Raw genomic sequence first — 21,926 nt, 5'->3', positions numbered from 1 at the left:
GACCTGTGAATCTACGGTACTGCGATCACTATACTTAGCGCAGTTGTTCAGTAATCACACCAGCGCGCCCTATAGCGGTCTTGAATGACCACTCACGGCGGAACTCAGCACAGACCAGACGATAGACAGCCTTCATTTCGGACTGTGTGACAGTCTAGGGCTGTCAATTCAACCGCTCGTGTGGTTTGGCTGTCCCTGAGTACCGCTGATACTGTCGTCCGATGTCAATGATCAGCACGTCGCTGAACAATGCAGCACTGCTCATTTCCAAGCATGGTTCATGTCTGCAGAATGTTTCAAGGGACCTCTTCTCTGTATATAAGGCATTGAGGCCAAGATGGAGTGGTGTGGTGTAAACGCAGACACGCTACGTGAGGCTCCATTCTCTAACTCCACGCCGAGAAGCACACCACGATGCAGTCGATACTTCAGATAAGACGTCTACAACAGCAAGCATCCAATGGCAACAGATACGAAGCCAAAGAGCAGGACTTAGACCATGAGAAACAGGCCCTCCCCACAGAGCCAACGACTCCCCCAGAGGGCGCGACGAACGCACATGAACACCTAGTTGTCAGCTTCGACGGCCCTGACGATCAGCAAAATCCACAAAACTGGCCAGCCAGCAAGAAAGCCATCGTCACAGCCTTCCTGTCAGCCATTGGCTTCGTCGTCGGCTTTGGCTCCTCAATCGACACCCCCGTGATACCGCAGGCTTCTGAGCACTTCCATGTCAGCGATGTCTCCGAATCACTCGCGACGGCACTCTTCCTCATTGGCTTCGGCGTTGGGGCGCCGTTTGCTGGGCCATTGTCAGAATCGTTTGGCAGGAATCCAATCTACATGATCACGATGGCTCTATTCTGCTGCTGGATCTTGGGAGCTGCTTTAGCGCCGAACCTTGGAGGTCAGTTGGTGTTCAGGTTCCTCGCGGGTCTCTTTGGTGGCACTCCCTTCACGACCAGCGGGGGTACGATGGGAGATATCTTCAACCATCAGACTCGAGGAAAAGTCTTTCCGTTCTTTGCCTGCATGGCCTTCCTCGGGCCCATGTTGGGTCCTGTGGTCGGGGGATACGTTGGACACTCAGGCATCGATTGGCGGTGGTGCGAGTGGATCACGTTGTGCATGGCGGGCGCGCTCCTCATCCTGATGGTCCTCTTCATGCCCGAGACCTGTGCCCCAGTCATTCTGGCTTGGAAGGCCAAGGCTTTGCGATCGGCAACTGGGAATGTCAATTTTGTTGGACCTCTTGAAGCTGCAGGAGCGACTTCTCTCGGGCAGAAGTTGGCTCAGGCTCTGTCAAGGCCTTTTCTTATTCTCTTCACGGAGCCTCTGGTCATTGCGTTCACTGGCTACCTTTCGCTGGTCTACATAGTCATGTTTTCTTTCTTCGCATCGGCGCCGTTCGTCTTCGGAGGAACATATGGCTTCAACGAAGGTGCTTCGTACCTGTAAGTACCAATCGAAACTACGTTTTAAGCCAGGAGCTAACCTCAGTTTACTTAGGATGTTCATTGCCATCGCTGTTGGGCTCTTCATTGCCACACTCGCAACACCTCTCTTCGGCATTCTGGTGAAGAAGGAGTACATGAAGGCCGTCGCGCAAGGCAAAAGCCATGCCGACCCCGAAGCAATGCTCTGGTGGGCAATGATCGGAGCACCGTTCTTGCCAGCAAGCCTGTTCTGGATGGGCTGGTCGGCTTATCCATCAGTGTCTTTCTGGAGTCCAATGATTGCGTGAGTCAATTCATGAACAAGGGCGGAAGGCCTCAAGCTAACAATTTCACAGCGCCGCCGTCTTAGGCTTTAGCGTCCTCCTCATCTTCATCTCAACCTACGCGTACCTCATTCAGACCTTCGTTTCATTCGCGGCATCGGCTCTCGTCTCCATTACTTTGGTGCGATATATTCTCGGTGGATGCATGGTCACGATCTCGATTCCGATGTACAAAAACTTGGGAGTGCATCACAGCCTTACGATCTTGGCGGCAATTGCTTGTGCTTTCACGCCGATACCGTATGTGCTCTATCTATACGGTGGTAGAGTTAGAGCCGCGAGTAAGCGGGCGCCTCAGCCGAAAGTATAGAGGATGTCGTGGGAGCAGGGCGGTAAAATGGATGACAAGCAAGGGTTCTCGATTGAAGTCCCAATAATACAGACGAAATGACTAGAGCAACTAATACGATCCCTTCTTGAACCCAGTGTATTGAAGCAAGGCAAATGAAATAGTCAAGTGAAGTGAGTTGGTGCCTTCCGCTTGCGTCGTTTGCATGTGATGCCAAGACAAGCCGACGTCACCGCCTCTGCTCTCGAGCCACCAAACATGAACGCCGCAACTTTCTCCATCAACACGACAAACACATCACACAAACCACAAAATAAGCGCCGTCGCCAACCGATCGTCATCACCAACACAATGGATGGCGAGCAAACAAATCAGCAAGCGGATGCGCACCCTCCCCCAGCCGACACCGATACTGCAATGAATGGCACCGACCAATGTGCATTCCTGCGTCTTCCTGCTGAGATCAGAATCCGCATCTACGAATAGATATTGATTCCAGAGCCAACTATCAAGATCCCTTGCTCTGGCGTTAACCCGTTCAGAATCGTGCCTTCGGTTTCTACAAGGGCAACAGAACGTCAAGTTGCCAGCGTCACTGCTGGTGGGGATACAGACACAACTAGCGCGTCAGCGCCGTGCGAGGTAATGTCACAAGCGACCAGCATCTTCTGTCTAAATCAAGAGCAACTCGTGGAGGGTCGTCTGGTGGGAAGTACTTGCCAGCTCAAACCATGCTCCATCAGGAACATCCAAGATGTCCCGCCACGAGCCGTCACTGACTACACTGGACACACTGAGATGCTCACCACCAACAAGCAGATCTTCAACGAAGCAGTGGCGGTCCTCTACGAACGTTGTCGAGTCGGTGTTCGCGAGCCTCGCAGATGGGATGTCACGTCACTGCACTCGCCATATGGATGCGCTCGGGCTCTGACATCCATTCCGCTTCACGCACTACCACATGTTCGATACTTCCACCTCGAGACCAACCTCAACCACCGAGTTTGGAGCAGTATCAGCGGCTGGTCGGCTCGACCCTTGATGCATGACTACTCCTGGCTCGAACTTCCGAATCTCAAGATATTCTCGATGCACATCGACATCGACTTGACGTGGGGAGGCTGTTTCGATGCTACGGAATTCGGAGGGCTTTACTATTTGGCTGATTTAGTTGAGTTCGTCATCGACATACACATCACGAGGGATTGGGACGGTGGTGGAACTGGATGGGAGGAGGCGACGTACACAAATGAGATCAAGGAGGAGATGGTGGCTTGCCTCAATCAGAAGGCACAGAACTTGCGGGATACGTTCGTGCAGTCACTCTCGGAGATCTTCACGGCTCACGGGAAGAAGTTGCGAATTGCAGGAGGATGAGAGACTGGGGTACCACAACATTGTGTGATTATGGATGACGAGAGAAAGCGATCTGTGTCTCTCAATGGCACATATTGGACGAGAAGTGACTGTCAATGAAGAGGGGTAGCAGACCAAGACCTTCGGCATTGTTCAGGGTGCACAAAACTCTCGAAGATAGCGTCGTGCAGCGACCAGATCACCACGGAAGGAGGAGAAGCTCCATAGCAAGGCGATGAGAGTAAGCTCGCCTGCACTTGTCAAGGGACCTCTGAAATATCAGAGGAGCACAGCCGACTGGAGTTTCCTATTGTAAAAAGTACCTCAGAAAACCGAATCTCAGTTTCAAAAGCATGTCGACCCACCTTTCCTTCACAAACTGCACCCGTGCTAACTACACGAACCACTAATCAACTTTGATCCAAATCACCGTCACCAACGTGTCCAACCCCATGCAACACACACACCCCGTGACCAACCCAAAGCCCAGAACACACATAAAACTCACAACTAGCAAATAGCCTCCACCGCCTAACGAGTCTCACGAGCGGCCCATGTGAGATAGACGGTGAACCTTACTTGACCAGCAAGCAACGTGCCTTCCCCATTCGTCTTTTAAATTTAAGGTTCTGTGTAGCGTTGCGAGGAGCCGCGGCCGTTCGCAGAGGAGTCGTTCGTATGGATTTGAGGTTTGAAGTGGAGGGGGAGGAACTTCCCAGTAGTAGAGGAACGGTATTTGATGTTCCGGGTTGGGAGGGATGCGAGACGGAGACCGAGTAAGCTCGCTTGGTATGTCAAGGTGGGCGCCTTAAACGTAGGTGATCCTTTACGCGGGACTGGGTTCCGCGTGTAGCCTGATTCACGCAGCTTTGGCTTGCACGGCAAACTTCTTGCGCCTTGGGCAGGTGACGGCAGACGAAAACATGGGGACGTGGTGTGAAGAAGTATCACGTCTCTTGAACTAGATGGATCTGGTATTTAACTCATACATCAAAAAAGCCGTCTCTCACGGATCTCATTTTTGTTCATGCAATTCATCACGTTTTCTCATCGTATCATCAACAGCCTCGGGAAGAAGTCTATGAGTAGACAGCCTTTTTGGTGTAACCAGGGAACTGCTCAAGCTGGCTTTCGTCAATTGCCTCAAGCTGAGGACAGCTGAGAGGAGCGATGAGCTTGCCAATGGTGTCGGTGAGGGTGTCGAGAGCGCCAAGGAGGGCGTCTGGCTTGGCCTGCGCGGAGAGCTGGTAGATGAAGCAGCCAAGGTTGTTGCCTTCAAGAAGGGTCTGGAGATTGAAGAGGCCGCCTGTGAGGTTGGTGACGCTGACGCCGGTGAATGTGTTGACCTGTTAGAATGTTAGAGGCTGGAGAACGTCTGAGATGGGGGTCTGAGCGAACTTACCGTTCCGGTGTTGCCGCCAATGTTGATGAATTTGGGGTGCAATACAGCTGCGTTAATCAAGTCGCTGATGAAGTACTCGAGCTCGTACGGGTAGGCCTGAGCGCGGCGGTACCTGAAGCAAATGATCAGAAATAGCCTGGAGGATGACACGTTCGCTAGGCCTTACCAGTTATCTGGGATTCTTTCGGTGCCCTGTACGGCGTTGTAATTGCCGTTGGTCCCCTCGATACCGAACCAGGAGGCGATGGTATCGTAGCTGAGGTAGCCGACAGGGTACTCAGCAGAGTGGTTCGCCATGTAGCGAAAGATGAAGGTATAGCTAGTACAGATCAGAAACACTGCAACGGTCACGAGGAAGGTAATAAAAACTTACGCAGCAGGCTGCACCGCAACACCGGAGAAAGGTCCGTTGAAGAAATAGGGGTTGTTGGCAATCTGCTGATCAAATCGGTACGAGCGGAAATCAGTAAGGCAGTCAAGATCCACCTGGCCACCTGGACAGTAGTTGATCAGGTCTTGGAACTGGCCAGTCTCGGTGATGTAGTCGTTGCCAGCCTCGTAGAGATCTGGACGAGTGGGCGATGCATCGCTCTCGTACTTGTTGTGCGAGCCGCTGAGGCCGTTACCAAGTGGGCCGAGCAGACCGCCCTGAGCAACGCTTGGTGTGCCGCCCATGGACCATGCAGTCAAGTCTCCGTCAATAGCGGCGCCAAGGATTGAGAGGAAACCAGCGAGCTGCGGACCCATGCCGACGACAGTCGTCGTGGCATCGATGTACTGGGAGATGGTTGCGTAGCCGTTGTGGGGGAGGAAGCCTTCAGTAACTGTTAACACAATCTTTGCTAGCGATTGCTTCTTCGACTCTTACCATGGTTGGCCATTGCGTTCAGGCCAGGGCAAGGTCCTCTCAGGTCATCTGGACCAGGAGCCACATATTCGTGTCCGCTGCCTTCGCTGACATCGATGTATTGATCAGCGGCGTTGAATTGCGGTACTGGCTCGAAGAGCGCCGTTGCAGCATCAGCACCAGTCTGTCGTCCCTGGAGGGTCTTGGCAAGCTCGATGGTGCGGGCAGCGATCTGTGGGTCATTGGCAATGACATCGTACAACTTGGCTGGGAAGGCGTTGACGAGGGGGAGGACTGCGGCCGAAGCCGAGACAACTCGCGAAGAGAACTTCATCGTGGCAGTAGACGAGGGCGAATGTCAAGGGGAGAGGAGGTCGTGTGGAATTTTTCAGCTGCTGGGAAATCTCCCACACGCCCACTCGTTGGGACCTCCATTCTTATACACTCAGTCATCATCCTCCTCCACCTGCTTCGTAACCTGCTCGTTTAACGGAGCGTGCTTGTTGGCCTTTGAACACAGTCCGGCGCAAAGCCAATGTGTGGTTAAACATGAGCCTCAGATCGAAGTGATGCCACGTCTGGTTGAGATCGCAGCCGAAACCCACCGGCAGCCGCGCGATAGGTCATCTCGTCCGTCTTGGGTTGCCTTGTTCGATCGCTGCGTGGAGAGTCGGTAGGTGATCAGCAGCGGGGGAAAGGCCGGGGGGAACCTTATATCGACCGTGCAAAGTCTGGGGAGTGAAAACTTCCTCGGTGGAGAAGGCTGTCCAATCACTGACATCGTATTATTCGGCAGCTCGGTGAGTTCTGGCAGCACATGTGAACAGCGTGCTCCTTTTCAAGTTTGGCCATTCCCCGGAGTGACGATCTGTGGTTCACGCGCTGTGGTCCGTGGTTGGAACGATGTTGTCCAGTGCCCCGGATTTTGACGATTGCTCTGGCGGAACGACGCATTCGCCGTTACATCCGTTTTCTCGTTGTCCAGCCGTTTTGTAAAACATCCAGGCCAGCCATGTCCGGCCCGGCCACCACAACGGTGCGGTTTCCAACGCGTTCGTTGAAAGGCAAAGGGGCGACGTCGTCATGTGGCGTTGAAGCTGGGTGGCGATGCGAGGGTAGCATACCGAGGCGCCACATGAGAAACTGTTCGCCGCCTCGCACAGATGTGTGCACGGTGTGTGCAGAAGACGTCGATCAATGCCGAGAAGTCGACCAACGCTGCATTAGTGTCGTCAGCTACATACCTGACGTATGACTCCCACGTTTGGTAGTTGGAGTCTTGGAGATCTTGTGCTACGTCACACTGCCTGCACTTGGTAAAGGCGTCGGCATCGTTGATTCCGCTAAGCTGGTGTCCCTATCACAAGATTGTCGCCCTGTGTTCTGCAAGTTTCAGTATGTCATCGACGACAGGAACTGGTTGAGACTTACCTCGTCACCATCGTACATGCGAACCACCTGCAGCTCGAATCCAGCAGCTACCATCAGATCTCTCCATTTCTTCTTCGTCGGCTCCAATGCTCCACACAGAGATATCATGATGAAATCGTAGTGACTTGTTGTCATCTGATCTTCTGCTCGGTCGCCACAATTTTGTCGACGACCAGAATCGCGTCGTACAAAAAGCGAAACCTTCCTCGTCGGCGTTGATGGCCAATTGGAAAGCCGCTCGTTGGAGCCTGTTCTCTGTCTTGGCGCACATACTCTGGCCAGTACTGCATCGATGGAAGCATGTTCAGGACACTGCGCACAACCGTAGATGCTCGGCCAGGCTGTGCGAGAAGGACTGTTGTCGCATTTGAGCTGTATGTGCCGTCCGGGTGGCTGCAAGCCAGACTGTACGCCACCAAGTCTCGCAAGACCCTTGCTGCAAAGAAGATCTCGTCAACTTGGATGACCACGATGTGATTGGACCGAGGTACTGACAGAGTAAAAGTGCTTCGAAGTCGAGATTTTGCGATAGATCGTTGACAGACAATTGTTGGCCGTTCCTTTTTGCCCGAGTCGACAGCGATATTCGCAACGTACAACAGCAATCGCTATACCATCAATCAGCGTTACATCTTTCGAGCTTGGTTGCGGCACTCACTCCATAGTCGATGCGGTTCTGTTTCATAGCAGAGTCTCTGTGGGGATGAGCAGCGAGAGCAAGTATGGGGTCTGCCATGTTGAACGGCGACGAAAAATGGAGACAGGAAACGAGGAGGTGAAGGCTACCCTACCGCTGTGTGTACCCACGTTTCCGGATGATGAGCTGAGAGACCGAAGACGGTCGTCTCTTCTTCGGCTCGACCACAGCGAGCATGGCTATCCATTTCGGCACTTCGTGGTGGCTGCGTTTGCGAGCTTCTCTGAAGTATGGCGGACGAACACAGCCTTGTATAGGCGTAGTGCTGGCGACCTTGCAAGAGCGACGTGAGGTACCACTGGCAGCGTTTCCACATTCATGAGCCATCATTGCTCGGTCAGGATACTTGGACACAGTGTACTTCGATGAATGAGTAGCCGATCGTCGTACTGCCCCTTCGCCGAGAGAAAGTGGGATGGAAAATGTTTGGCGCAAGGTTAGGTGAGCTGGCCGCAGGACGAATGCGTTGTGACGACAGCGTGTATGTTTAATATATCCCACAATGCACAGAGCCTGCCGTTGAGGACCACGAGGGATGTAGTCGAGCGAGATAGGGATCCAGCAGCAGACTTGAAGAAAGCCTTGAGAGCAGTTTCGGAAATCAACTCGGAGAAGAAAGACACAACCAGGAGGAGCGACCGTAGACCACATATATGTATGCGTTAGGCTGGCGATGATCCTTCCAGCGTGCTGCTAGCTTGAGGGGAAGTCATATATGAAGTACCACTCAGCCGTGTCGTGCGACCGCACTGGCTTTATGAACACGACAAAGGCCACAGTTGGACGCTGTTATTTCGCTGTCGACGCTTGCTCGTCTCTAGGCTTGACTGCGGAGGTTGCCAAATTGCCTGACATGCGATGTGCCTTTCTCATCTTTACAACCTGGGCATCTGCTTCGTTGACGGCCGATCCTATGTCGCTTTGATTAGTCAAATCTCAAAAAGGCTGCGGCAAAAAGTCAATGGACAATAGTAGCCGCGGCCTCGAGGCAATTTGTCCTTGACATCCTTATGTGGCGTTCGATGAGAAGGTGTCTGGCCCGTCGTTGCAGCTCTGCACGCATCGAATGAGGCCGTGACTGCCGATCGATGAGACGCACGAATTTGGACCGGGTCGAAGGGTGGTGCACACGCATTTCTGGCCACCTTTTTGCTCTCCATGTGTTGTGGTTGAGGTCGCAAAGACAGAGAGGACGAAGTGTAGTCAGTCTAAGGTTGTAAGCAAGTATATTTAAACTCCTGATGGAGGATACGAGGCCAAACTTGGCAGGAGGCGCGAGGAAGGAAGCATTTGCAAAAGCTCCTTATCGTATGCTTCCGTCTGCATCTTGTCGATGCTTATTGCCGCTTCATCTCATTCGCAAGACATTCGGGATCCAGTTCAGTGTCCAGTCTTGTGATGAAAATGCTGATCAAGAAAATTGTCGTGAGGTAGGTCGTCGCAGGTGGCATGACCAACATCCAAGCTTTGCACTTACGTCAGCGAGGACTTGATGAGAATGCAATCTCGACCCATGGTCATCGATCACATGCCACACCAATCCGACCAAAAGCGGCAAGTGACGTCTCTGGATATCCTCACCGCAGCGTTCGAAGTGCCAGGCACCTTGGTGCCAAGGCCGCTGCCCTCGCAAGCCGGACTCATCCTAGAAGATCTCTCCAAGACGTTTGTCGATTCATGGGATTATGTCCGCACAGGCGAGTTCTCGGTGCAACCCATAGCGGCACAGATCGATGCCGATTTCACCGCCGCTTATGATGGATGGTTTGGAGGATCGCGCTTGGAGGATTTCTTACAGACGCATCGAATGATTGCCGCACGATTTCCCGGGCTCAAAATCTCCGTGCTGGACACCTGTGCTCATATTGCCGATTCTGGTAATCGGGCTGATGTCTATGTTTTGACCGAGACGACGGGTGCTCCCACCCAGCTGAGGAAGCAAGGACTTGGTGTTTTGAAGTGGCGGCGACGCGAGGGAGTCTGGTATTGCTATAGGATGCAAGGGTTGCGCGGCGTCGGTGGCGTCATATAGAAGACGCATGTCTTCGACATGCTCAAAGAAAGCTCATTGGGGATGGTGCTGGGTATCGAGCTGCGCAAAGGAGCTGAAGGAACCGAATCCCTTTACGTGTGAGCACCGCAGATTCCTCGCCGTGCCTACGAGGCGATAGTACAAAGGCCAAGGGCAGACTTCAGCAAGTGCACGTCTGTGCAAATGTCATTGCCAGTAGAGAGTCTTTGCCTTCCTTTAACATTGTAGCATCTCAAGAATTGGACAACATGGCGGCAATCAAAGCAACATCCACAACTGCAAAGGATGTCAGCATATCTAGGAAGCCTCCAATCCTGTGCATGGGAGCACCGAGGACCGGTACCGCCTCTTTAGGAGAAGCCCTTCGGATACTTGGCTACGAACGTGTCCATCATGGCAGCAACCAAGTCCCGTCAGACCCCAACTGGGAAATTTTCAACCGAGCAGCCGACGCAACTTTTGACACACTTCCCACATACACCGGCAAGCCCTTCACTCGGGAAGACTGGGACGAGATCATGCAAAATTGGGATGTCGTGACCGATATGTTTGCGTATTACGCCAGGTCTCTGATCCCGGCTTACCCCGATGCGAAAGTCATTCTGGTAGAGCGCGACACCAGCGCCTGGCTGAAAAGCTGGACAGAGCAGAAACGAAGCTGGTGTAGCCCGTTGGCTCATCAATTCGTCAAGACTGTCGAACCCCTGACTGGCACCATCGCCGGCTCGACCTCATTCAAGTTCATCACTGGCTGGATCGGCTCGAACAAGCGACAGGACATCTTTGACAAAGCTGAGGAGGCATATGCACGCCACAACCAATTCGTCCGAGATTCGGTACCTGCTGGGCAGCTTTTAGAATTTCAGTTGAAAGATGGATGGGTGCCGTTGTGCGAGTTCCTTCGGAAAGAAGTCCCCAATGTGCCATTCCCTCGCCTCAACACTCTGGAGGACTATCAGGCAAAGGCCAGCCAGGACAAGTGGGCTGGGATTGTACGTGCGACAAAGCGAGTCTTGGGCATGCGAGATACGACATCTGAAGTGGAAGGCAATCTTTCAAAACCATCGCAAGGCCATTCCGGCGCTGTCTAAAAAGCAGAGAGCACTTCATATGCCAAGACAAGTCTTGCATGGCTGTTCAGGGTCGGGCTTGCATGCCGCCTGCATTCTACGAGGCATGGCCTCGAAAACCCTCTCCGGCAATTGGTCTTTTCACGTCACCGAGTCACAGCAGCTCCTCATTATCATATGGTCTGCGAAGTTCCACGCTCTGCGCCGACACAAATGTGGCAGCACGGCCTTGCAAGCTCATATCAAAGCACCCAGGCGAGGAGACATTCGTGTGCAGTGAGGAGAGATACTTCGCATGGCCAACCATCATTAGCTGGCAACAGTCACGTGGTATCATAATGGCTTTATCGGGTAGCTTCATTGCTCACTCTCACCCACGGTGTCAGGCCCAGTGCGCATCGGGCTCAAGCTGTAAATCGTTCTCCTACTCCTTCTACGCCCCAATGGACGAAGCCTCAGTCTTACACGATCCCGGAATCTTTTGCCAACTGTTCAACCACACTGCGTCCTCATACTCGGTTGCTTGAGACACCAGCTCGTCGATGCAAGCGGCTTTCAACACTTTCTACGATGTCAGCCGTAGGAAGCCTGCACTACGCACCAGCGGATCGTTTTCCGGCCACCTAATTTCTGATTCGGTCAAGGGCACTTGCTGCAGCGACCGCTTATGGAACCCATCCGACGTGAAAATGACATGGTCTTGCCAAACTTGCTCTGGATGTTCTCGGGAAATTCATTCGTTCAGCGTACTGGGTCCTTCTCGATCACTGCTCCTCGTGGTGAACTCATTGCGCTGCAGTAAGAAAGACCAAGCCCTTGAATGGGGTTAGGAAGGAAGTCGAGCGCAACAAGCTCCCAAAGGAGCCAGAGGAGTTACGAACGGTCGTCCGAAGATGGCTTACTTGGAATGGCAGAACATGCCAATATTGGCCATCCAACCTGTGTTTTCCTCGATCCTTTGCCATTCGAAGTTCGGGGCATAGCACAGTGTTTGCACCGTTTCCATACGGTTAAGCTTTCACCCATGCAGACGGTCTTGATAATACTGCGGGACTCATCAGCTGTCAACACTTCACAGCGAAGAACCCGAGCTGTGCAGAGGATTTGTGATCTTGCAGGGCTGCAGGGCCGCAACCATGACCTACTACGGCTTCGTCTCTTGGATCATCAGACCGCGCCATGTTGAGCGCTTTCTATTCATGGCAAGTCCGCCTCAACACAGAGCTTTAGCCTTAGCCTTACAGCAGCTTAATCATCCTTCGTCTTCGGGATTCAGCGATGTTCGCAAAGCAAAGTTGAAGGCTAAATGTCTTCAAGTGTTGGTTTCTGCAGCTAGGCAGCACCAGGTGCATTCAGATTACTGAAGCTTGGATCATTGATCCGAGCCACCTGAACCCATGCACTGTACTTGAGACCGCGTCCTGCGTCTATTCTGGATCTTCGAACGACATCACTCATCGCCAGCCAAGATGCGATTTTCCACCATCTATTCCGCGAGCTTTCTCCTCGCAAGTGTTGCGAGTGCCCAGAGCTGCACTGGGATCGACCGAAGAGAAGCCTTGAGGGAAATTGTCGAATCGATCATCTCAGGAACCGATGAGGACATCAAAAAGCCGTCCTTCACCAATAATGTAACCGTCTTCGTGTACGCGGAAACCATGTCAATCCCGCGACTCACACTAAGTATCATCTCTGCAACAGTCAAGTCCAAGGAGCTCGCTTCATCACCGGCAAAGGCGTCGAAGGTGCAAGAAACTCCATCCGACTCGGTCATGCAATCGCCACAGACTTCGGCCCTGCGCCAGAAGATCTCAATTCATACCTAGACAACGGCGTCAACCAAGCCTTTGTCAACGGCACAGCTACAGTCGGTCTTCACACTCCTGACGGCGGTTCTCTGGGTCTGGTGGTCGTGCCGGCGCAGCTGAGCTCCACGCACGATACAACGTGTGAAATCTATGAGGCGGTCGCGGCTGTTCAGCCGATTGATGGGGTCATTAAAACGGCTTTGACGGCGCTTTTGTTGCAGAACTTTCCGTTATATGAGATTTTGGACGTCGTCGATGAGTTTTGAAGAGCTGGCATTGGTCGATGAGCAGCTGTTCTCTCGGTGCTGTGGCGGCAGTTTGCACTTTGAATTTGAACACCATGGATAAGAACCACTCTCATGGTTCCGCACTCAGTTGATGGCAGGGGTTGGCTACACTTGTCTAGTCCGCCCTCCGACAAGGCTCCGCGAGGCTAGCCAGGGGGCCGCTGCACATTTGGTTTTCATTGCAATACTGCTCCTTAACTCGTCATGAATCTAGACCATCTTCTCTTCGAGTTTCATGCCTCTCACGATTACCAGTACGGATGGTACCGCAAGGCATGGAACTCGAAGACGGTCCAGTGCCTTATCGTTGCCACTCTCCGAGAACCGTCTGGCGGGCGACAGTCTCATTCAAGCACAATCGCCGAACTTACAAGCGAACATCGATCACGCGATTAATTTCGACATTCTAATTTGCACCATAGTGTCTCACCCTCGGTACAAAAGCGTGAAGATGTCTGTTCTGCCCGTTCAACAGAAGTTCTTGCTTTCAATTTCCACTGTCCATCTTGTCGAATCAGAAGTGCGGATCCTCAAACTCTATACGTCCATATCCATCACGATGCACTCACTATACCACTATTCTGTTACACTCCTACTACTCGGGCTTTCCTGTGCTGTGTCAATTGAAAAAAGAGCAGTAACTTGTCTCACAGTGGGCTCAACAGCCACTGCAAGATGGACAAACTCAGCAGGCCAAGCTTGCACCTGGAGCGGCACTGTAGGAAGCAACTTTGGCACAAATAGTGCCAATGGCGGAGAGTATGTCTACGTATCTGCTCTGAACTTTGCAACACGGGTCGATGCTGATGTCTGCTACAGCTACAGCTGCAACGGTCGCTGTGGAGCAGGCTGTTCAGGCACAGCTCTTGGGAATGCCTACACCCAGGATTGTTTTTCTCATGATATTTGCTCTTGGTTCAATGGCGCTAGTGGAGGTTCAAGGTTAGCTTCACGCTCACTGATCTCAACGAAGGCACTGACGTTTGACAGCGACCCGAACTGCGGTGCTGCATACAATTCGGCGGTCGACGATACGCTCACCGGAGCTGCTGTTGGGTGCGGCCAGACGAATCCATCGAATGCTGCACAGGCACCGAGTTCAAACCCTGTCTGTTCGTAGTGCATGTGGTTGCCAACAGCAAGAAACGTACAAACTGGGTTGGAGCTTGCAGCATTACACCGGTCCATCAGGCGATGCAGCCTAAAGGATCATGAAGCTCAAATGGATCGAGCCAGCTACGGTGTCTGTAACAGGAAAATTGCCACCCTGCCTGCTCTTGCCGAGAATGTACCTATACGACACAGCCAGCTGAAACAAACCTGACTGGCAGGCGCTAGCTCCGCTTCCCTTTCTGCTCCACAGCTGTATGGAAAGGGGCCAGGGCGCCCAATGATGTATGGAAAGGACAATTTGATTCCCTGCTTCTGCACACTTCAGTTCATTCTTGTCTTATTGACAACGTTTCTCAGGTGAGTCACTTCACACGCAATGCTCAGTGCAGTTGGCGTTGCTGCCTGCACTCTGCTCGTGAAAATATAAATTCGTTCTTTTCTTGCCTTGTTCATCTGCTATTGTCTTCGCTCAATAGCCTTCTACCAGACGCCGGCCTACTTCTCGACTCGTCTTTTTCTCAACATGGGCGACCGTGGCAGATCGACAACCAGGCATGAAGCTGGACATAATGCAGTCTACGACCACTACACATCTCATTTCTCGGAGAGACGTCCAAACTCTGACGTTGCCCTTCTGGAAGCGGTCCGTTCGATTCACCCCGAAAATCACGTCACATCGATTGGACCATGGGACTGTGACTTGATTGGCTTCGCAGGTGCCGGCCATGCCAAAGCTACTCTACGTCGTCATGGGAACCGATTCAACTCTCAGCGTACCTACAGCCCGCCACGCAGCCGCATGGAGGGAGGACGAGGCACCCTTGGCAAATCCATCGCATTCGGACTCTACGACTACTCCTACGATGGGCACGACCTCCAGGTATATTCTCTCGAGTGGCCTCGAATAGACGGTTGCGGTACCGAGCAGATACAGTACATTTTGACTCCTTCCATTGCCGAAGAGGACTGCCCAGTCGCCGATGGATTGATCGAAGCCGCGGGCAAGTGGACGTCGGAGCTGCACGAGGAGATATATGTCTTTGACGCAGGGAATTGGGATAAGAGCAAGCTTCTTTGGGAGTCTGTTCAATCTGCCTCGTGGGACGATGTCATTCTCGATCCTGCAACTAAAGACGGCATCATCAACGATGTCCAGACCTTTTTCGACAATCGCTCGCTGTACGAGGACTTTGGTGTACAGTGGAAACGCGGAATCATTTTCCATGGTCATCCTGGCTGCGGCAAGACGATTACCATCAAGGCCCTTATGAGGTCACTGCAGCAGCGAAATGTTGCCAGCTTGTATGTGAAGTCGTTTAAAGCAAGGCAAGGTCCTCAATACGCCATCCGTGAAATTTTCGAGCAAGCTCGGAAGATGGCGCCATGCCTCCTAATCTTCGAGGATCTCGACAGCCTTGTGGTCGACAAAGTACGAAGTTACTTCCTGAATGAAGTAGATGGGCTCGAGAAGAACGACGGTATTCTCATGATTGGTAGCACCAATCACCTCGAGCGTCTGGATCCAGGTATCAGCAAGAGACCCTCGAGATTCGATCGCAAATATTACTACAAGCTGCCGGATGTGAAGGAACGGATCTCGTATGGCGAGTACTGGCGAAACAAATTGAGGGGCAAGATCGAATTCGATGAAGCCATTTGCGATGTGGTGGCTCAACTCACCGAAGGGTTCAGCTTCGCGTATCTGCAGGAGCTTTTCGTGCAGACACTGCTTTCACTGGTGGGAGGTCGCACGGATGCGGATGACGATATTGAAATCGTCGAAGAGGTCGACCCAAGCCAGTACCACGAGCAGCCTGAGATGACCAAGGACGCCACAGATACGAATTCGGCCGACAAGTCTGAAAGCGGGAAAGGCAAGAAAGCAGTGAAGCAGATGCCTGAAGTGACCATTCCAGAGCACCTGCAATCTGATCCACTCATGCTCGCCCTACACAAGCAAGCGAAAGCGTTGTGGCGTGATTTGGATTCATCGGAAGACAGCGTACATAGACGGTCGAAAGTCTCAGGTGTTGGGGATGAGGACGACGAAAGTGATGATGATAGTGACAGTGGCTCCTGCTGAGCTGGATCGCGTTGCTCGATCGATTGAGACAGAGACTATAGAATGGGCGAGAAACATTTCTGAGACCAGCTCACTGAAAGAAAACGATAGAAACTATTCTAGAGAATGTTGAGGGCGAGAAACTTGGTATGGCCCTCCTTGCAACCGGCTACGGTCAGAAAACGACCTCTCTCCACCAGAAGCTCAAGTATCTGATTCTCGGCAACGCGCAATCCTCAAGTTCTGGTCTGAGTCAATTTTGGCCAACCATCGCTCTGCCATGTCAAGTAGTTCAATCCCCAGCCGAGGAACGGACCTGGGCTCTGCCTTGTCGTGTCCAAGTACTGATAAGTCATGATCAAGCCTTCCTTGGGATCAAGGAGAACAGACACTGAACCAGGCTCCCAGTTGTGTGTCACTGGATACAAAATGGTGGATCCAGCTCGACTCGTAGGACCATTGCTGCAATCAACATTGTCGCGGTCGTAGTACGGTCCTACTGGGGTGGTTGCATTGGTGCGGCAAACCTGAGTTCGATAGACACTCTGTGGATCGGCATCTCCTCCCGAACAGCAGGAGCCGCGCGAGTAAAAGAGATAAATGTATCCGTTATGGCGCAGTTGGAAAGCGCCTTCGGTACGATTTCCGCCCTGGCAGCGGAGTCCCTGTCAGCCTTGTAGCTGACCAATGCAGGCTGGGGACAGACTTACCGGCTGGTCTTGTGACTTGATCAAGAGCTTTGGCTCGACATTTTTAGCTGTCAGATAGTCGTTGTTCAGATCGATGCCGTAGATGCCATATCCAAAGCTATTGAATGCCATGTATGGCGAAACAACGCCTTGAGGGTCGCTAGCGTCAGACAAGATGTTGCCGTCAATGCGACGCCAAGCTGCGAAGTTCCTGTTCGGTAGATTCATAGTCCTAACATATCAGTGACTGGAGACCCTGCTGTGGAAGAGCATCTCTCTCACCCATGATCGGTCCAGGTGCCAGCATCCATCGAGGGACTGGTGGCCACACATTGATCGAAACAATAGCCATTGGTTTGGTCCTCCACCGTATAAAACAAGTAGTACTGGTTGTTGATGCTACATCGTGTCGTAAGGTCAGTAGACGGTACCTTCAAAGCGTAAGAGGTGAATGTGTCTATACTTGCAAGTGAACTTCTGGAGCCCATCGATTCAAATCGGAGTTGGGAAAGCTGTAGTTCTTGTACGAACCACCGACGCAGTCTGACTTGCTGATGTCGCTAAGCTGACCAAGGATGGTGAAATTCAAATGCCTGTGTATCCTTAGCAGACGATTTGCTGTTCAACATGGTGTGTCGGTACCATTGTCCACTCAAGCTGTCTGAAGTCGCAACATTGATGCCGTCGCCTTGTGTCTCTTAGCAAAGTCCAACCCTCTCAGTGACACGCCGCTTACCTGGGTGATCGCCTTTGGAGAAACGAAAGTAAATGTCACTTGCTCCGTTCTTTCCAGGTCGTCGGATAATAGTGTTATCCTGGTAACGGAGATTGTCGTAAGTAGGGTCTACACAAGCATCGCCGTAACATGGCATAGGGGTTGGCTGTGGCGTGTAGTACGCCGTCTGGGCTGATACAACTGAAGCTGCCCCTACAGCGCAGGCCAATAGTTGAGTTGACCACATCACGATTTGGCAATATTGTGTCGAGTTTGAGAACCCAATGTGTAGAAGTTGATTGCTTATTTATATTCAGTCACTTGCCATATCATCTGATCTTCCAGCGATTGTCACAGTGAGTTACGTATCGCCTGTGGTACTAGCTTCGTAAGTAAGTGTACGTACTTGTGGAGGACCCGTGCATGAAGGCAAAGCTGAAAGACACACTTTCATCAAGCTGAGGAGATCATGTTACTAGCTGCAGGAATACCAACATCATGCCATACGCAACGGCAACTGCTCACGATGAAGCTGCGAGGAGTTCCGTTTGAGCGGGCTCGAGTAAATGTGCAGACCGTGTCATCTCAAAGGAGAGAGAGTTGCGTCTGAGTAGAGGCACTGAGTCAAGAGTCGAGTCGATTGGGAAATATCCAAGATCGACCAATTCACAACTTTGAACGGGGCGTAGCGACTAGATAGCGATTGAGAACAGCATGTCGTTGTCGTGTCCTTCGGACGAGGAACACGTTACGTGAATGCAGGACGTGGAGTTTACCCAGAGATCGGCAGAAAACATGTGCCATCTATTTGAGATATTGAAGCGTGTGCCAGCTTGGAGTTTTGACTACCATTTGAATCCTGCATACCACTCGTGCCGTACATGGCCCTTTAGCTACTTCGAAATCATCGATCAACTTTGTGTTTCTTGATCTTGCGGTACATCGCACGTCACACTCACAAAGTCTGTACCCACACCAGCACAATTCCCCAAGGCAAGGCCATTCGGCAGCTTCGCGCAAATATCGCCTTCGACTCACAGATTGAGCAATCTACCTCCCCACGCCCATCTGCAGTTCCTTGTGTCTTGGTTTGCGTCCATCCTGTGTGATCTTCAGCATCTCATTATCAAGATTTCAACCCAAAGTTGACATACACGTATCTCCAGTTAGTGTAAGAAGTATCTCCCCCGTGATCACACCCGCGGTATTCTTTGGAGAAGCCGTCTGATGCTTCGCCGGTCTTGATGGATTTCGAGCTGCCGGAAATGTTGTCCAGGATAAAGTGGAGACACTTTCCTTCGACGACAGTGTCTATTCTCGCCAAACATTGTCAGTAATCGCCACCAGGACATATTGTATGAACGTTTGTACATACTGTATACATGCTCGCCCACGGAAAGGGGACTGTCAAGTTCCATCTGATAGGAGGCTGATTGAATCGCGGCCAGCGTTGCAGCGTGATCAGAAGGCGATGGTGCACCTCCGCTGTAGCATCCTGCCAATGCTAGATGGGCGAACGGAACAAGAATGACAGTAGAGAGTAGAGAGTGCATGATGGCGATTGCAAGGTGTCAAAAAGCTGAAGTCCGAAAGCTTGTATTGAGTGATGTGGATGAGGATAAAAAGCTTTGCAAGAACGAATGCAGTACTTATGTTCCACGAACGGACCTCACTCTGTTGCCTTTTCGAATTTGCCGCATTTTCTTCAATCACTTTCAAAGAAGCCGGGCCGACGGTGATCCTTCAACCATGGTTGACACAACATTGTCACTCCACCGTGATTGTCGACTCTGAACGGTACTTCAGGGTCTTTCTCACCCGATTGCCCCATTGGCCACCTCGCGAGCCATACTCTCCAGGACGGATGAGATTTCATTCCTGCCCTGCTCATATCTCCGGCATCGAAGTGCGCAAATTTTGCATCGCCACTAGCAAGACTGGATCCAGAATGACATGGGGGCTTCGCAAGAGATCGGGAATAGGGGCTCCCGGAAACATTTGTCGGAAACATATTGAGTCTCAGTGAATTGTGTAGTTGCATATGCGGTGGGGTAGATATCTCACTATTGCGTAGTGTAGCTTTTTGCAGGGATGAACAGCGAAGCTAGACCGGGTGGATGGAAGCAGCGACTGTTAGTATTGCTAGTTTCAGTATGCACGGCGACACCGTCTCTTTGAACTGTGTTGCTCCCCAGTAATTTCGGGTGATTTTGTTCCCTCTGTAGCACTTCACAATTGTGAGCACTGAGGCTTTCGTATTCAACATACTTCCACTACCTCGTCCAATACTGCGTTTCCCGTATTTCAAATATGCAGCTTTGTGGCACCATTGCCGTCGCTTGAGCAAATTGAATCTGCGGAGGCATACTACAATACGAATTCAACTTATACCTTTGATACTGCTTGCTGCGCAAGTGGAGGTTTCCTGACGGCAAGGCTGCCGTGTTTGCCAAGGCTCTCGAGCTCCACAGTGATCCTTCTCAGCTTCAGCCTGGGGCACGAAGGATCAGCTCCACTATTGTGTCCGTGTTCATTAGCGTAGGATTGCACCCACGACAATACTTGTGCGACGATGACTAGCGCTTGCATCTCTATGGACCGCACAACCACCACACCAGGGGGTCCCGGAGTGTCCGAGGCCGAAGTGATTCCAACTTTATGTCGACGATCATAAGACACGATATAGGGCTATGTTCAAGGAACAGCTTCCTCATGGGAGGCATCATCGGCGAGAATGGCGAGGTTGCATCCCTTGTCTAACCGTAGCTTCACCGGAAGGAACTTGAGTGAACGAGGGTTTTACCGGCACCTACTAAGAAGTACGCACAAAGCACAACTTATAAACAGGTGAGTTCTGCCCACAGCAGTAGGACAATAGGACTATCTCAGCAGCACGAGTACTGTCACTTGCTGCTCCCTACGCAACGCTACTTCCACCCCAACAGTTCCGAAATCATGAAGGCTGCTGTCGTCTCTTTGATGGCATCTGCTATCTCACTCACAAACGCTGTTACTCTTCGCAACCACGTCAATGGAGGCTGCCGAGGCAACTCTGTGCAGTGAGTTCGCTTGCAAACGACTGTTCATGTCAAACATACTGACCGTTGAATCACAAGATGCTCATACATTTTACATGACGTTTGCTGTGGATCAATCTCCGGCTACTCTGACTCTGTCTACGTTACCGGCCTACATGTCTATGGTGTCGCTTCTCTCCTCACAGGCTCGGGAAGCGATGCCTGCGGCGGAAAGGTGGTCATATCGAACACCGGACTGGATCTGTGCCTCACGAATCCCGACGGAATCGAGTTCACCACCGGCAGCATGTGGCACGCGCTCTCTCAATGTTCGACCAGCTGTAAAAGAGATCCTGTATCGGACTTCATGGAGCTGCCGGAGGAAGAGCGCCTAAGGATTCTCAGCGAGAAGGGTTGCAAGGGAAGTGTTCAGCCAGATAAGTTGATCTTGTCTGACGGGCATGCTTTCGAGATTGGGAATGGGACATCTGTTGAAGACGTTGAGGTGTTGCTGGAGATGGCTCGGGCTAAAGCGGATGCGACGATTGACGACGTCCCAGAGCACCTACTCAGCCTCAAGGTCGACCTCTCTGTGCTGTGAGGTGTCTAAGGAAATGTACGGCTGTGGTTTTGTGTTGGAAATTAGTGGGATCGAGATAGTGAGATACAAGCGCGGCTTCAACCCCAATTACTGACTCTGTTCTGTGTCTGCTTACCATGGCCTAATATCGTGACTGCCAGCCGCCTATCTTTTCTGGACCAGAATCGGTTTCAGATTTCGCGACTTACCCCCACTGTAGCAGATAACATTTACTGTAGCATGCTGTGGTATACCAGGTTGTCAGTCTTCTGCAAAGCGTCCCGTGTATGCGCCTGGCTTGTAGGGCGTAAGCCCAAGGCTGCAGGATGGAACGAGGCCGCTAAAGGTTAGACTTGCCCGACAAAAGTCTGATTGCTGAGTCAGGCAATTATGCCATAGATATGAAAGCTGGCGTCTTACGAAACATCTCCTGAAGCACGATACTTCTTTCATCTCAAATTTTTTCGGCTCCGCAGTCAGGACATTGTAGAGCTATCGTAAATGCTGACATACGCTATACCAATGCCGGAATCGTCACCGCAAACCCAAAATCGTTCATGGTTGCGTGATCTTCCAAAATGCGAGCTCCATCTTCACCTTGAAGGGACGATTGAGCCAGAAACTCTCGTCGCACTTTCCCAGCGACACGACAAGACTCCACTCACTCTAGAGCAAGCAGAAAGGTTGTACCATTATGACAACTTCCTCGGCTTCCTCCGGGCATTTCGCGAAGTCGTGAATCGCCTTTTAG

The 21,926-nt window shown here is 51.8% G+C and overlaps 10 protein-coding genes across 10 annotated transcripts; 6 read left to right on the top strand and 4 right to left on the bottom strand.

Moving 5' to 3' along the window:
* Positions 1-337: 337 nt before the first annotated feature.
* M409DRAFT_64294 (uncharacterized protein) lies at positions 338-2,090 on the top strand (the record flags this gene model as incomplete). The annotated part of the gene is made up of 4 exons (XM_033816010.1): positions 338-371; positions 572-1,454; positions 1,510-1,740; positions 1,793-2,090. The coding sequence occupies 4 exons, from the start codon at positions 338-340 to the stop codon at positions 2,088-2,090; spliced, it is 1,446 nt and encodes a 481-aa protein (XP_033671513.1).
* A 2,414-nt stretch (positions 2,091-4,504) lies between these two features.
* M409DRAFT_64293 (uncharacterized protein) lies at positions 4,505-6,008 on the bottom strand (the record flags this gene model as incomplete). The annotated part of the gene is made up of 5 exons (XM_033816009.1): positions 4,505-4,771; positions 4,828-4,939; positions 4,994-5,146; positions 5,201-5,642; positions 5,696-6,008. 5 exons carry the CDS (start codon positions 6,006-6,008, stop codon positions 4,505-4,507), a joined length of 1,287 nt encoding a protein of 428 aa, XP_033671512.1.
* A 541-nt stretch (positions 6,009-6,549) lies between these two features.
* M409DRAFT_51630 (uncharacterized protein) lies at positions 6,550-7,841 on the bottom strand (the record flags this gene model as incomplete). The annotated part of the gene is made up of 5 exons (XM_033811856.1): positions 6,550-6,817; positions 6,919-7,031; positions 7,106-7,541; positions 7,601-7,713; positions 7,764-7,841. The coding sequence occupies 5 exons, from the start codon at positions 7,839-7,841 to the stop codon at positions 6,550-6,552; spliced, it is 1,008 nt and encodes a 335-aa protein (XP_033671511.1).
* Positions 7,842-9,300: 1,459 nt separating this feature from the next.
* M409DRAFT_51629 (uncharacterized protein) lies at positions 9,301-9,834 on the top strand (the record flags this gene model as incomplete). Its single annotated transcript, XM_033811855.1, has 1 exon — positions 9,301-9,834. The coding sequence occupies one exon, from the start codon at positions 9,301-9,303 to the stop codon at positions 9,832-9,834; it is 534 nt and encodes a 177-aa protein (XP_033671510.1).
* Positions 9,835-10,082: 248 nt separating this feature from the next.
* M409DRAFT_19436 (uncharacterized protein) lies at positions 10,083-10,925 on the top strand (the record flags this gene model as incomplete). Its single annotated transcript, XM_033804933.1, has 1 exon — positions 10,083-10,925. One exon carries the CDS (start codon positions 10,083-10,085, stop codon positions 10,923-10,925), a length of 843 nt encoding a protein of 280 aa, XP_033671509.1.
* Positions 10,926-12,373: 1,448 nt separating this feature from the next.
* On the top strand, positions 12,374-12,978 carry M409DRAFT_51627 (uncharacterized protein; the record flags this gene model as incomplete). Its single annotated transcript, XM_033811854.1, has 2 exons — positions 12,374-12,549; positions 12,606-12,978. The coding sequence occupies 2 exons, from the start codon at positions 12,374-12,376 to the stop codon at positions 12,976-12,978; spliced, it is 549 nt and encodes a 182-aa protein (XP_033671508.1).
* Positions 12,979-13,684: 706 nt separating this feature from the next.
* Positions 13,685-14,187, bottom strand: M409DRAFT_51626 (uncharacterized protein; the record flags this gene model as incomplete). The annotated part of the gene is made up of 3 exons (XM_033811853.1): positions 13,685-13,848; positions 13,959-14,105; positions 14,151-14,187. The coding sequence occupies 3 exons, from the start codon at positions 14,185-14,187 to the stop codon at positions 13,685-13,687; spliced, it is 348 nt and encodes a 115-aa protein (XP_033671507.1).
* Positions 14,188-14,635: 448 nt separating this feature from the next.
* M409DRAFT_51625 (uncharacterized protein) lies at positions 14,636-16,195 on the top strand (the record flags this gene model as incomplete). Its single annotated transcript, XM_033811852.1, has 1 exon — positions 14,636-16,195. The coding sequence occupies one exon, from the start codon at positions 14,636-14,638 to the stop codon at positions 16,193-16,195; it is 1,560 nt and encodes a 519-aa protein (XP_033671506.1).
* Positions 16,196-16,410: 215 nt separating this feature from the next.
* On the bottom strand, positions 16,411-19,131 carry M409DRAFT_19433 (glycoside hydrolase family 43 protein; the record flags this gene model as incomplete). The annotated part of the gene is made up of 9 exons (XM_033804932.1): positions 16,411-16,824; positions 16,885-17,074; positions 17,146-17,249; positions 17,327-17,456; positions 17,506-17,551; positions 17,600-17,791; positions 18,633-18,679; positions 18,733-18,889; positions 18,954-19,131. The coding sequence occupies 9 exons, from the start codon at positions 19,129-19,131 to the stop codon at positions 16,411-16,413; spliced, it is 1,458 nt and encodes a 485-aa protein (XP_033671505.1).
* A 1,402-nt stretch (positions 19,132-20,533) lies between these two features.
* On the top strand, positions 20,534-21,196 carry M409DRAFT_19432 (uncharacterized protein; the record flags this gene model as incomplete). Its single annotated transcript, XM_033804931.1, has 2 exons — positions 20,534-20,637; positions 20,695-21,196. 2 exons carry the CDS (start codon positions 20,534-20,536, stop codon positions 21,194-21,196), a joined length of 606 nt encoding a protein of 201 aa, XP_033671504.1.
* Positions 21,197-21,926: the final 730 nt, after the last annotated feature.

The sequence above is a fragment of the Zasmidium cellare genome (assembly GCF_010093935.1).
Source record: "Zasmidium cellare ATCC 36951 unplaced genomic scaffold M409scaffold_7, whole genome shotgun sequence".
Classification (NCBI taxonomy): Eukaryota; Fungi; Ascomycota; class Dothideomycetes; order Mycosphaerellales; family Mycosphaerellaceae; genus Zasmidium; species Zasmidium cellare.
The sequence above is the reverse complement of the archived record's forward strand: the minus strand, read 5'-3'. Positions and strand labels throughout refer to the sequence as shown.